Below are 14726 nucleotides of genomic sequence, written 5' to 3'. Positions count from 1 at the left end.
TAGCATGAAATGAATTCTGTGAAGACATATTAAAATATTGATGGTAGTGGGATTCTTAAATATATATTTATATATACATGTATTTAGAATCTATATTATTTATAAGCAGATTAATATGTTAATTATACAGTAAATTATAATATATATTAATTATACAGTAAATTATAATATAAATGAATAAAAACTAAATATATTGAATATAAATAACATTAAAATGTATTACACATATATAAATATATTAACTGGAAATTAAAAGCTAACTGTCTTCCAGTCTTTACTTGAGTTTAGCACAAAAATACTCACAATGAGTTTTTTTTAACTTTTTTAAAACATAGGATAAACATAGCCATAAATAACAGGGTGTTAAGGAAACACTGTGCACTATATAAAAATAACTCATTTTTATAATTCATTATAATAGTAGGTTGTTACTATTCCTAATAATCAGACTAGGTTTCAGTGGATCACCTTTTATTTTAGTTTTTATCAAGGTAATATTAACTATTGAGAATTTCATAGTTATATATATAATTTGATGAGTCTTACAAATCAAAATATAAAATATTTCCAACACGCAAGTACCTTTTTTCTCCTTCTAGACAACCATAGCAAACTTCCCATAGCAAACTTCAGTTTGATTTCATTGTACTAGATTTATTTTGCCTTTTAAAAACTTCATATAAATGCAATTACTAACAATGTACTCTTTTATGTCTTCTGATAAATTAATGGTTTTATCATTATGTAATGCTCTTCTTTTCTCTAGCAAGTCTTCTAAACTTGAAGTCAGTTTTTCTCAGATACTCATTTTGTTTTGATCTATCTACTTACAATTTATCTGTGGTATTATATTTAAACTGCATTTTTTATAGATAATGTATACTTAGTTCTTATTTGTTATCCAGTTCGACAATCTCTGTCCTTTAATTGAAGTGTTTAGTCTGCTTACATTTAATATAATTTTTGACATTGGTGGCTTTAGGGCTACCATTTTGCTCTTTGTTTTATATTTGTCCTATCTAATTTTCATATTCCTATTCCTCCATTTCTTCTTTTTGTTTACTAATTTTTTTATATTATTTAAATTAAACTGTTCCTTTGGATTCTTAACTATAATTTTTATATGATTATTTTTGTTTCTGATCTAGAGATTACATTTTATAGCATTAATATATTACAATAAGGTGTGATATTATACTACTTCACATAAAATATAAGAACTTAGCACAAAAGAATTCTATCCCCTTAGTCTTTGAGCTATAATAATCATATATTTTGTAACTATATAAACTGTAAACTCTAAAATTCCTTTTATTATTTTTCCTTTAATTAGGCAAATATCTTTTAAGGAAGTTAAGGGAGGAAAAATGCTGTATTTCATATTTATCCACAAATTTACCATTTCTCATGTTCATTTCTTCTCATATATTTGAATCTCCATCTGGTGCACTTCCCTTTAGCTTTAACTTCCTTTAGCATTTTCCATATTGTAGATACATTAGGAACGGACCTTTCAACTTATATTTATCTATAAATATTTTCATTTTTGAAGGATATTTTTTATTAAATATAGCATTCTGGAGTCACAGATTTGTCCCAGGACTTTAAAGGTGATATTCTGTTGTTTTCATGTCTCTATCATTTCTGATGAGGATTCAGTTATCATTTGTATATTTGTTCCCCTGTATAAAATATGCCTTCTTCCCCCTCTATTTCCTTTCACAATTCTCTATCTTTGATTCTTAGAAGTTTGACTGTGATACACTTAGATGTGATTTTTTGTGTGACTTTATTCTTTGGTGTTTGCTCGGATTTTTGAGTATCTAAGTTGGTGGGTTGTTTTGTTGGTTTTTTTTTTTTCTCAAGAAATTTGAGAAAATTTTGACCATGGTTTCTTCAAATATTTTATCTGCCACAGTTTCTCCCTCCTATTTTTCTGGATCTATGATTACTCATGTTTTATGGCTTAATACTATACTCAAAGTCACTGAAGCTCTATTTTTATATCAGTCTTTTTTCCTCTTTGTTTTAAAGATTGGATAATTTCTATTTTTTGTTTTAAATTTGTTGCCTATTCCTTCTGCCATATCTAATCGGTTGTTAAACCTATCCAATGAATTTTTCATTTCAAATACTGCAATTTTCATTCCCAAATTTCCATTTAATTCTATTTATACTTTTATTTATCTGCTAAGATTTACCAATATTTTTTTCCTTTCAACATATATAAAATATATACTTTCCAGTCCTTGCTAATTATTCCATCTGGATTATTTTGGGGTCATTTCTCTTCACAACTTTTTCTCATGGTTAGGCGTCACTTTTTCTTGTCTTTCTTCACAAATCTAATATTTTTTATGGTTTATTGGATATTATAGATGATATGTGGTATAGATTCAGATTCTGTGTTCTGTTAGCTTCCTCTGAAGACTATGTTTGTTCTAGCAGTTTGCAAATTACTGGCCAATCACCTTGCACTTAGAAAGCTACACTAAAAAAGAAAGAAAGAAAGAAAGAAGAAAGAAAAAAAGAAAAAAAGAAAGAAAGAAAGAAAGAAAGCAAGCTATATACTGGTTAGGTGGGTCTATCCAGATTTATCCCTAGTTCTAGGGTAAATGAGTCTCTTAATCTTGAGACACCGTTTTACTCCTGATAATGGCCTTTTTGGGCCTTCAATGAAAAACCTGAATTTTTTCATCAATCCTTCCTAACTTGGAAGGACACATATTTTAAACACTGCTACCCACAGTGAGCAGCTTTTGAAATCTCTGCCCAGATCTTTCAACCTTCAAGCTATAACTCATTATCTCTTTAGTCTCTTCTGTAATTCAAAGACCAGGCAACAATTTAAGGGGAGTTTATATGCTGATTCACTCCCTTCTTTCTAGATATTTTCCTCTGAATTTACAACCATTCTGGCAGCCCTAAAAGTTGTCCTCTGACATCTGAGGCCTATCAGATTGTGTCTTTCTGCCTGAGTTATAGTTAGCCTAAACTGCATAGACTACAGAGGGTCCTCAGGGGGAAATGCCAAGTGAAAATAAACCTCACACATTTCCCTTTTTTCACTGACTGAAACCTCTCCAGTGTCTGCCTGCTTTTGGTCACTACCTATTGCTTTCAAATAGTTATTTTTCCTATTTTGTCCAGACCCTTTGTCCCTATGTGTGGGAAAGTTAGTTTTATATAAGCAACTGTGCCATTACTGAAACTGGAACTCTGATGGAATATTTTGTTACTCATTCATGTATGAACTATTTTTCCCTAATTGAGGGGTTTCCAATGAAATATTTATAGAACATTTTTCCTATTACAACAGAAAATATTGATATGGAATAAGAAAAACATTCCTTGAAGATTTTGAAAAATAAACAGTCTCTTCCTAAAACATACTGATGAGAACCATAATAATGATTTTTCTACCCATGAGTTCTAATGCTAGCTTCATATACTCAATGGAAGAAAGCTCCAGAAACTCCCTCACTTTCTGCTCAAAAGCTATATAAGTTGAGGAACTGATATTCTTAGGAACTGGTATATCCCTTACTTCATTGGGTCACTGGACTGGGAAAGATCATGTTATGGTTATGATTTGAAAACCTGCCTCTAAACATAATGACAAAGTTTTAAAATACCACTGGAGAACCAAGAGATGTTGAGACTTTCTCTTGCTATCAGAATAAGAACTCTGGGGATCCCTGGGTGGCGCAGCGGTTTGGCGCCTGCCTTTGGCCCAGGGCGCGATCCTGGAGACCCCGGATCGAATCCCACATCGGGCTCCCGGTGCATGGAGCCTGCTTCTTCCTCCGCCTGTGTCTCTGCCTCTCTCTCTCTCTCTCTCTCTGTGACTATCATAAATAAATAAAAATTAAAAAAAAATAAAATAAATAAAATAAAATTTGAAAAAAAAAAAAAAAAAAAAAAAAGAATAAGAACTCTGCTTAAAAAAATTAAGAATGGAAGAGTATTAACTTAAATTGATAATACTCTTCTTGGAAATGAATTAGTTTTTCCCTCCATTTCGTGTGCTTCAACAATGTTTGAAGTATCTAAATCTTTTATAGAACAGACACTTTCGATTTTATCATACTAAAGTATAATATATTTTTAAATCATCTAAAGTCATTTATTTCAGAGGAAATATCAAATAGAGGATGGTCGGGGCTCCTGGGTGACTCAGTGCCTATGGCTCATGTCCTGATCCCAGAGTTCTGAGATGGAGCACCATGTCCTGCTCCCTGCTCAGTGGGAAGTCCACTTCTCCCTCTCTCTCTTTTCTTCATGCAACTCCTGTGTGTGTGTGTGTGTGTGTGTGTGTTCTCTCTCAGATGACTAAATAAATTTTAAAAGAAAACACACAAATAGAGGGTGGTTTTTAGGGTCAGACTAACCTGAATTTTAATCCCTGCTGTACCATTTATTAGCTGTGTGATTTTACACATGATATTTAAGCTTTCTGATCTTCAGTTTCTGAATCTAGAAAATGTGAGTATTAATAATGACCCACTGGGAATGGTGTGAGGTTGAAATCACATAATGTATTTAAAATGCCTAGGAAAGTGTCTCACATAGAGTATGCACTCAAGAAGTAAAAGGATATCATCATCTTATGATTGTAGTAACAATATTATCATCATTAGTTAGCTAGTACAAGGAATCAAGAGTAAGATATTAATTTTTTTCTTTTTTGTAATGTACTGTATTATTTTGATATTTCATGCTAAAAACTAATTATGTATAATTGGCCCTTCCCTGCTATTTTTTCCTAATTTATCTCTACACTATTTTCTTCACCAGCTCAAAATTCTCACCCAGACCTTTTTTCAGTTTCTTAACTAAACAAAACTTTTCACTTCAAAGCCTTTACTCATTCTGTTCCTTGTGCTTTTGGCTGACCTTTGCATGCTGCCTTGAGGTCTTGGTTTAAATATCACTTCTACAGAGAAGTCTACCTTGACCAAGTAGCCAGTCTTGTATTAATATCCTGACACCACCTAGTTTAGTTCTTTTCTAGCACTTTTTCACAATTTTTAAATGTATGTTTGCTTGGTGTTTATTAGTTTTCTCCCCTCCCCCTGTAACTCCTGCCCTATGAGAGTAGTGACCACGTCTGTTTATTCATCAATATACCTACGGCTCAATATACTCAACACATATTTTCGGAATGAATAATTGAGAGGACAAATGTGATCTAAGACGATGCCATGTGGTAAATTAAACCAGTCTATAATTTGCCACAAATAACTGGGCATAATTGGTTCTACAGTAGTAGAGACATGAGAAGTGAAGGGCTGTTGAACTTGAAGGGGTGCATAAATAATAAGTAAGCCCCAGTTGGATTTATGTGTACCAATCAATAAGTGTGAGTATTTACTAATGGCTTAACAGCTTATACCATCCATTTCTTTCCTCTTTTTTCTTCTCTAGAATGGCCACATCTGTTGCTCAGTGGATCCACAGTGCCTTCAGGAACTGTGAAGTTAACTGTCTCACGGGAGATTTCTGTTTAAAGAATGTTCTTTCATTAAAAAGACCAAAAAAAAAAAAAAAGTTAAAACTTAAAGTGGATGATTTGTGGGCAGCTAAGTGCAGCTTTGTTAATAGCTGAGTGAACATTCAATTATGAAATTTGTGAAGCTTGAGAAAATCACTAAAGGAAAATTCTTGGGGCAAAACGAGACCAGAATTCTGCATCTACTGTGTCTGACATCACCGTGGTAGAAGAATGGGTATGGAATACACACCATGACATCATGACCCCTGGATATAAAGCCTGAGCCCATCAGAGCTTTGAAAGCCTCTAGCTTCACTGGTGCAGAAAATTTTTCTCTAGATCAGAATCTTCACGAATCAGTTAGGTTCCTCACTGCAACAAAATAAAATGCAAGGCAGTGAATGAATTATATTTTCAGAAGCAAAGAAGCTATAACGTGTTATGTACAGTATACACTCTGAAAAGAAATCTGAAACAAGTTATTGTAATGATAAAAATAATGCACAGGCATGGTTACTTAATATTTTCTAACAGGAAAAGTCATCCCTATTTCCTTGTTTTACTGCACTTAATATTATTTGGTTGGATTTGTTCAGTATAAGCTCGTTCTTGTGCAAAATCAAATAAATATTTCTCTTACCTTATAACCTGTCCGAGTGTCTTGTTTAAAGTCTTCCTTTTCCCATGGACTCTTCAACCTACAAATTGCTTCCTAGTTCTGCTGATGAAAAACTCCCACCATGCTATTTCCAAACTGAAAGATGATTTTCACTGTAATATATTTCTAAGTGGGGAGTATGATGGATATCTTCATTCTGCTTCTCTAGATCCTCATCACTTTTTCAACCCTGTCTATATTCTGGGTACTGATCTATATAGACCGTATTAGTGGGTTCCCTTGTCCTCTGATTTCTGGCTTGGTTTTACCAGTGGGGACTGCTGGCAAGATACCAGAAAGAGTTAAATTTTGGGTTTTTATTCTGCTGGCTCCCTTCCTACCAGAGCACTACCATGATTAGTGGTGTCACCTCACTGAAGGCTACATCTCCTGACACATCCCTCTGATTAGCTACCCTCTCCGGGTTCTGATAACTACTTCTATTTGCTTCTTCCAGCTTAGGGATAGTAACCACTCTGGCTGTTTTGTCCTCAGGAGGTACCTGCCCCATTTCTTGTTGATTTCCCGATTTCCCTATTTCCTGTCACGTCTTTATAAATGGTCCCTTTGTTAAACTCTCTTTAATTAGCCAGCTTGTGTGTGCCATCTGTTTCCTGCCAGGACTCTGACTGATATACATAAGGAAGGGAGTATGTGAAGGTTGGGAATGTCTTCAAGAATTGGTCCTTCACGTTTTGATATAAAAAAATTAAAGAATCCCAATGTTAAAAGGGATTATGACATTACCTGTTAAATTTGTTGAAATACTAGAATCTCAGGAGGAAAAAAATAGATTGATGCCTTAATAAGGGACATGTAATCCAATATTGCCCTATTTATATGTTTTGTGTTAGTGTAAAAAGCAAATACAAAAGTTATCAAATTAAATTTTAGCTGCATGGGAGACTTTTCCTTAAAGAAAAAAAAATGGAAATGGACAGTATAGGACTACCACAAACTACAGAAATGGTAAAGTGGCGTTTCCCTATCCCTGCACCATTGCTATGGAAACAATCTTACACTAGCTGAGCTAAAGGATAATTTATAAATGTCTTAATACTTTGGTATGTGTAATATTTATTGAATGTGTGAATTCAAGTACTCTCCATATTCCCTGGATTTATCATGAATTATTTTTTCTGCAGCCTTCTTATATTTAATTTAACATTTCAACAGAGCACAAGGGTTTTCTTTCCCTCTGTTATTATTTACTATGATAAATAGCAATTTAGTCTCCAAGAAGATATTAATTTGAAGTTATTTCCATGTGATTTTTTTCTCCTTATATATCTTTTGGATTTCATATTAAATCTTCCTGAAAAAATATATTTTATTTGCATTAATGAGGAGAGTAAGAAATAGTGTGTGCATGCGTGTGAGTGTGTGTGTGTGTATAGCTCTCCATCCATATACTCATATATATGTATCATTTAGATGTTTTATGGCTTTTGGAAGAAGAAGCAAGGCTGGAATCACATATTCCCAATTTGTTATAAACCTTTTTAGGGCTCTGAAGGTTTTGGTGTTTGCCGACCCCTGGTTTCTATAGACCATTAAATGAAAGAAGACTCTTATAACATTGAAAAGAGGGAAAACATAAGATTATGTTCTTCCAAGGACTATTAAAGCAATGAATGTGTTCAGATTGAATGTTTTCCCTTCAAGGTTTATACCATAAAAAATAGATCCGGAGAATTACTGTTTACCCTGACAAGCAGTAATCAATTCCTTCTTAAGAACTTTGTTCCTCAGAAAAGAGGTGGTTAATGCTCTATTTCTTACTCTGGAGATAATTGGCAAAATGCCATCACTGAATTATGTCGACATTATGGGAAAATGAGGACTAAGAAGCATGGATTTAATTTGGGGGTACTTGGCTCTTTTAAGAGCAGCCCTTGGTGACAACCATTGTTTTTACATTTCCTTTATTTCCCCTTTTCTTTAAAGAAAAGCACAAGACTATTTAAATATGATTCTTTGGTAATTAATGTGTGGCAATCTGTATCATTTATCTCCCTTTTCAAAAGACTGCCATATTGCTTTCCCCCCTTGCCCTCTGTGCTGGTAAAGAGAGCCACTGGCTTGTTCAATTATACTGCAATATCGTGGAACTCTTTCATCCTCCCACTAACTTGGTTATCTATAGCCAAAGTTGAAATACCCTATAATTGCCTTTAAAAAAATGAACGGTATATCAAAGCTCTAAAACAGCAATCAATACACTATCAGAGTAGCAGAAGTTATTCAGTTGAACAAAGCTGAGGTTACATGTACTGAATAAAAAATCAGCTTCAGTTCACTAAGCATTACCTCATCTATCAAAGCTCCATGTTGCTGACTAGTCTGGAGTTCCCCTGCAGGTCAGCAGATCCCGCAGACCTGTACGTGGCCGCAGTCCTGTTGACCTAGCACTTAAGCATTGATGAGACCAACTTTTTTTTAGAACAACACCTTTTGTCTTTATTTTTTTCAAATGCAGAGTGTTAGTGGTCCAAAAGTAAATTGATCTCAGAGAGATTCCTGCCAAAGGATACCTGAAGGCCATAAGTGAATGCTTGTGCTCTATACACACTTTATTCACTGAGGTACCTGGACATTCACCCTCAGCAGTCCCTTTGTTGCTGTGAAGTTGGCTCATTGTGTTCTTACTGACCTTTCATTATGGATGCACTATTCTCTGCCCTAGAATTCAATATCTTCCATAAAGGAATTGTCACCTCTTTGCAGAGTAATTGCCCTTACTTAATAGATCTGCAGGTAGAAAGGCAGGAGTGCCTTAAGCTATAGTGGTTCTGGATCTGTGATGAAATAAAGTGACAAAGAATAGAACCACTGGAGGAGTTTTGAATAAAATAATCTGAGTTGCGATTTGCTATATATGTACCTTGTATATGCCAGGAGGCCAGGCCAATTTCCTCCAAACCTGTGGTCTTTGTACAAGGATTAAATCACTGTTTGTAGGGATTGTTTACATGGCAGGTTCTGAAGTTCTTTATTTTGAATGACAAATGGCATATGTTACTGTCCCACCAAAATACTGCATTTAAAACATGCTTTCCTGTTTATTTTTAGTGTTAAGTGCTTTAAAAAAAATACTCTGAGGCAGCCCAGGTAGCTCAGCAGTTTAGTGCTGCCTTCAGCCCAGGGCTTGATCCTGGAGACCCTGGATCGAGTCCCATGTCGGGCTCCCTGCATGGAGCCTGCTTCTCCCTTTGCCTGTGTTTCTGCCTCTCTCTCTCTCTCTCTCTCTCTCTATCTATCTATCTCTCATGAATAAATAAATAAAATCTTTAAAAAATATTCTGGAATAAGAGTGTGACTATATGTACAAGCAGAAATGATACCAAGTTATTTTTGAGTAATTTTCTTTCTCCTTTACAAATACACAGTATAAGTAGGTGAAAGGGAGGCGGGAAATATAATTCTCTAAAAAATATATAAAGAATCTAGGAATAAGTCTACCAAAAGAGACGCATGGCCTTATGGAGAAAATATAAAGCTATACTGAACAAATATTTTTGGAGTCCCCACCATATATCAGACACTGTTCTAGGCACAGTGTGAAGTCAGTGCACTGCAGAGAGGCAGCATCCAGAGCATGAATAAAGTATTTACAGAACACAAGTATTCATGGACGTATTGCTTTCTTATGGAATTCACATTCTAGTGGTGAGGAAAGAAAATTAACAAATACATAGGTGCTGTGTTAGGTGAGGATAAGTGCTATGAAGAAATATTGAGCTGGATTGAGGTCATGATATGGACAGGAGTGATAGTTTAGTTAGGGTGTGCAGGAAGTCCTCTCTCTGGAAAGTGACATTAGAGCAAATACTTGAATAAAGTGAAGGGCTGAGCCATTTGTGTTCCTGGAGAGAGAGAACTACAGACAGAACAGAGTGTGAAGAGATCTGAGATGGGAGCATGCTTATATGTGTCTTGAGAGGAGCAACCATGCTGAGACTTACAGAAGATGAGATCAGAAGAGTGGCTGGCGACCAGATCACATAGATCCTATCCCAAGGTTAGAGATTTGTATTTTATTCTAGTGAGACAGGAGTCACTAGAGACTTTTGAGCATAGCTGTGACATAATTGGGCTGACAGTTAAAAAGATCACTTTTTCTCTTGTGTAAGAATAGATAGAGGACTTGCAAGAAGGGTGAGATGTGGTGAGTATGGAAGCAGGAAATACATTCATGGCACAGAATTTTGGACAAGATGACAATGATTTGGACTAGGACGGTAACAAGGGGAAGAAATGATAACCAATGGAATTTAACATTTAAAGAAGCTCCAACTAAATGAAAAAATGCATAGGAAGATTAAATATTTTTAAATGGTGAATTCTCCCCAGAACTAATAAGAAAAAAACATTTTTTAATTGTTCTTTAAGGTGATCCTAAACTGTTACAGAAAAATGAACGGCCAATAATATTTTTTGAAATGTGTATTTTAATATTTATTTATTAGAGAGAGAGGGAACACATACATGAGCAGGGGGTGGGGAAGGGCAGGGAGAGAGAGTGAAAAAATCTCAAGCAGACTTTCTGTCAAAAGCAGAGACTGCTGCAGGGCTCAATCCCATGACCCTGAGGTCATGAGCTGAGCCAAAATCAAGAGTCTGATTGATGCTCAACTGACAGAGCCACATAGGCACCCCAAATGGCAAAGAATATTTTGAAGAATTAAATTTGAGAGCAGGAGAGAGTTGTTCTACAATATATCAAGATAGCATAAAGCTATAGAAATTAAGAGTATTACTATAGAAATAAAGAAGATAGATGACAGATGGATGTATCTGAGCATCAAGAGCTCAGAAAACATTCCAGACACAAATGGATACTTGATAATGTGACAGAGGTTACACTAAAAGGTGGGCCTGTGGAATTTGGTTTTGGAAGAACCAAAATATATCCTTATTTCATGCAAATTAACTCCACATAGATTAAAAACCTAATATAAAAAAGCAACACAAACTTATGAAGAAACTTTAGGAAAAAGATTTTTGACCTCAGAATATTTTAAAATAGACTCAAAAAACATATATTATAAAATTATAGTTAAATTCTGCTATATGAAATCAATGAAAAGATAGGCCACAGTCTGGAAAAGGTATTGGCATTATATATAATCACAAAGGATTGGTAACCAGGGCACACACACACACACACACACACACACACACACACACACTCCTAAAAAGAAGACAAGTATCCAATAGAAAAATGAGCAAAAGACATACATAGGTATTTCACAAGAAATGAATCCCCAAAATGACTAATAAATATGAAAAATGTATTGAGGTCCCTAGTAGGTAGGTGTTTATATTTAAACCACAATGACAAAATTTAATAAAAAATTGAAAATGTTTAAAAGTAAGGATAGCACATGGGGCACCTGGGTAGCTGAGTCTGTTAAGTCACCAACTCTTGATTTCAGCTCAGGTCATGATCCCAGGGTCATGAGGTCAAGCCCTGTGTGGGGCACCACACTGGGTGTGGAGTCTGCTTAATTCTCTCTTCCTCTCCTTTTGCTTGTCCCCCTCCAGTCACGTGTGTGCATGTGGTCTCTCTCTCTTTCTCTAAAAAAAAAAAAAAAAAAGGTAGGATAACACCAGTTTAAAAAAAAAGATAAAAAAGATAACACCAGTTGGTAAGAATGTGAAACAACAGGAGCTCTTGCACACTAGTAGTGGTATCATGCATTATACACATCTCCAAACCACTTTGGAGGGCAGTTTCTCAATACCTGATGTTGAGAATGTACACCCCTCAGGACTGATCATGTGCTCTGAAGTAATGATCTAGAACTGCACTGTCCAATACAGTAGCCACTAGTCATTTGTGGCTATCTAAATTTAAATTAATTAAATTAAAATTCTGTTCCTCAGTTGTATGAGCACATTTCAAGGGCTCTATACCCACACTGTGACTAGTGGGTAGTCTACTAATTTGGACAGTGCAATGATAGTTCTATCATTAAAGAAAGTTCTACTGGAATGGTACTAATCTATAAAAATTTTCATACACATATACAAGAAGACATGTAATAGATATTCATAGTAGCATTATTTGTAATAACAAAATTCTAGATACCACTCAAAAGTCAATCAGTAGTATCACTGATAAACAAAATGTGGTATGTTTATATTTTAGAATACTCCAGAACATGAAAATGAATAATAACTCCATATAGCAACTTGGATGAATCGCGGAAACAATGTTTAGAAAAAATCAAAATGCAGAAAATGCAGATGTAACACAGTATTTACATAAAATTTTAAAGTATGCAAAACTGTGTATTGTGTAAGAATATGTTTATGCAAGTATAAGTATTTAAAATTGCATGGGAATGATAAACATCAAGTTAAGATAGTTGTTGTCTCTGAAAGGTAGAAGTGCCAATCATACAGGGCACATAATTTGTGTTGGTAATATTTATCATTTTCTTCTATATATTTCAAATATTTCAAAGGTTGTCCATTGCTGACATTCAGGTAAATGAATCTACAGATTGATTAAATTAAATAGAATTTATATTTCTATACCCCAAACTAAGCCAGTTAATTTTTGACAGATACGTACGGAAGTCATAAGATTAGTAGAAGCTAGACTTTAGACAATTATATGTGGTGTGCTCACTTTGGCAGCACATATACTAAAAAATGACAATTATATGTATATGACAATTTTATGCCTAAAAGGTTTCTAATTCTGATGATTTATTTAAATAAATACAATACTACTCCTTTAAACACAAATAGTAAAAGAAAAAAACATCAGGATAATCTCACCTCCTTTGCTATTGTTTTGATTTTTTTAAATTTTGTTTTGATGTTGTTTGTTCTCTGCTCACATCCTACATGTTTTACATTGTTGCTGTCATGGTATCATTTTCATTTCTACCTTTGGCATAGCATTTTATTGTAAACAATTTTATTAAATGTGCATAAAATTTTAATGACCTGTAAATATTTCATTGATTTTTTGGAATGTAGTTTATTCCTTCCTAACTTTTTTATTATCATAGATGCTGCTACAATTCATACCATGTAAGTTGTCCTTAGACTATATTATCAAGAGTAGATTTAATGAAGCAAGTTATGAACAATTCTAATGATGTGGTTTGCTTGTTTTATTGTTGGTCTAAAGTCCGTACCAGTGAACAATGCCACTGGCCATGTAGAGGATTATTCTTAAAATAGCCTATAGTATATTACCAGTTTAATTGTAGTCCTCCACTATTTTTTATAGGTGTAAAATAGAACATTACTATTTTAATTTGAACTTTTTAAAATAATGTAAGTTTAGGGAAGCCTGGGTGGCTCAGCAGTTGAGCGTCTGCCTTCAGCCCAGGGTGTGATCCTGGGATCCTGGGATCCCGGGATCGAGTCCCACGTCGGGCTCCCTGCATGGAGCCTGCTTGTCTCTCTGCCTGTGTCTCTGCCTCTCTCTCCCTCTGTGTGTGTCTCTCATGAAAAAATAAATAGAATCTTTAAAAAAAATAAAAATAAAAATAAAGTAAAATAACTGTAAGTTTAAATTTATGAAGGTATAGTCATTTTCTCCTTATGTTCTTTGTTCATATAACTCGTGCTTTGATTTTTTCTTATAAGTCAAAATTAACCATGTTTAATTTTTAAAAATCCTTTGACATTTTTGCCAATGTCTTCCTCAACATGTTATTTTTAGCTTATTTTAATTTTATTAAAGAATTTTAATATGTATCATAGATGGTTACTTTTATAGCCTCTTACATTTCTTCAAAGTCAGATTATTATATTGCAAATGGCTCCTTGTACACATCCAGAAATGGGACACTCACTACCTCCAGAGACCCGGCATTCTGTTTTTGAAATACTCTGAGTTCTTTGGAACATCAGTTGAAATCTATTTTCCTTAAATTTCAAATTCATTTATGTCACGTTGGTCCTAGTTCTACGCATTGGGCCATACTGACAAGCTCCCCTTCAAATATCATTCTAGAATCCTCTACTTCCAGTATTAATTTCTACAATTTAAACCAAACAACGTATTCAGGAGAAATTTCTTTAGCCAGAGACACACTTGGTTAAGAACCTGAAAACATAAGCTGGGACTTTTCACTGGAGTTCTCTATTTTACAAAGCAGAATAAAAATTTTCTCCCAATTCACCAAGTGATCTCTTCTGATATATTTGAAATTCATAAAAACTTTAAAATGCTAACTAAGAGAACATTTATATTCAAATTGCATTCTCCCAAATGTGTTTACAAAATCATCTTTCTAACAGCATATTCAATGCTGTGTAAAATCGGATTCTATTTGGTGGTATATTACTATTCCATAAAGAATCCAGTAGCATGTATTTTCCACTACAAATTGAATTTTTCTAGTAATTTGGGCTCTTCGTCCATAGTAAATACATTTCTCAGTGCAGGACTTCGTGCATCATCTCATCATTCTAAACGATATGCCAAAGGAAGATAACTTTGCTTTGCTATGAATAAAACAACTTGATTTTATTTTAGTAATTTGAATCATTTCCACTGCAAAGCCAAGCCAATAGAAATGGAGTTGTATCATTTTGGTTGAA

General features: G+C 34.2%; 1 protein-coding gene across 4 annotated transcripts in view; it reads left to right on the top strand.

The window, feature by feature from the left end:
• The window catches only part of NELL2 (neural EGFL like 2), a 378038-nt gene extending 371900 nt beyond the window's left edge, over positions 1 to 6138 (top strand). For all 4 annotated transcript variants that reach the window (XM_041736868.1, XM_041736866.1, XM_041736865.1 and 1 more), the window contains one exon: positions 5428 to 6138. In XM_041736868.1, coding sequence (XP_041592802.1) covers positions 5428 to 5478 — 51 coding nt within the window. In that variant the 3' untranslated portion in view covers positions 5479 to 6138. The remainder of the gene's footprint in view (positions 1 to 5427) is intronic.
• Positions 6139 to 14726: the final 8588 nt, after the last annotated feature.

Source organism: Vulpes lagopus, chromosome 21, assembly GCF_018345385.1.
Source record: "Vulpes lagopus strain Blue_001 chromosome 21, ASM1834538v1, whole genome shotgun sequence".
NCBI classification, from domain to species: Eukaryota; Metazoa; Chordata; class Mammalia; order Carnivora; family Canidae; genus Vulpes; species Vulpes lagopus.
Note: the sequence above shows the minus strand (reverse complement) of the source record. Positions and strands in the feature narration are given on the sequence as shown.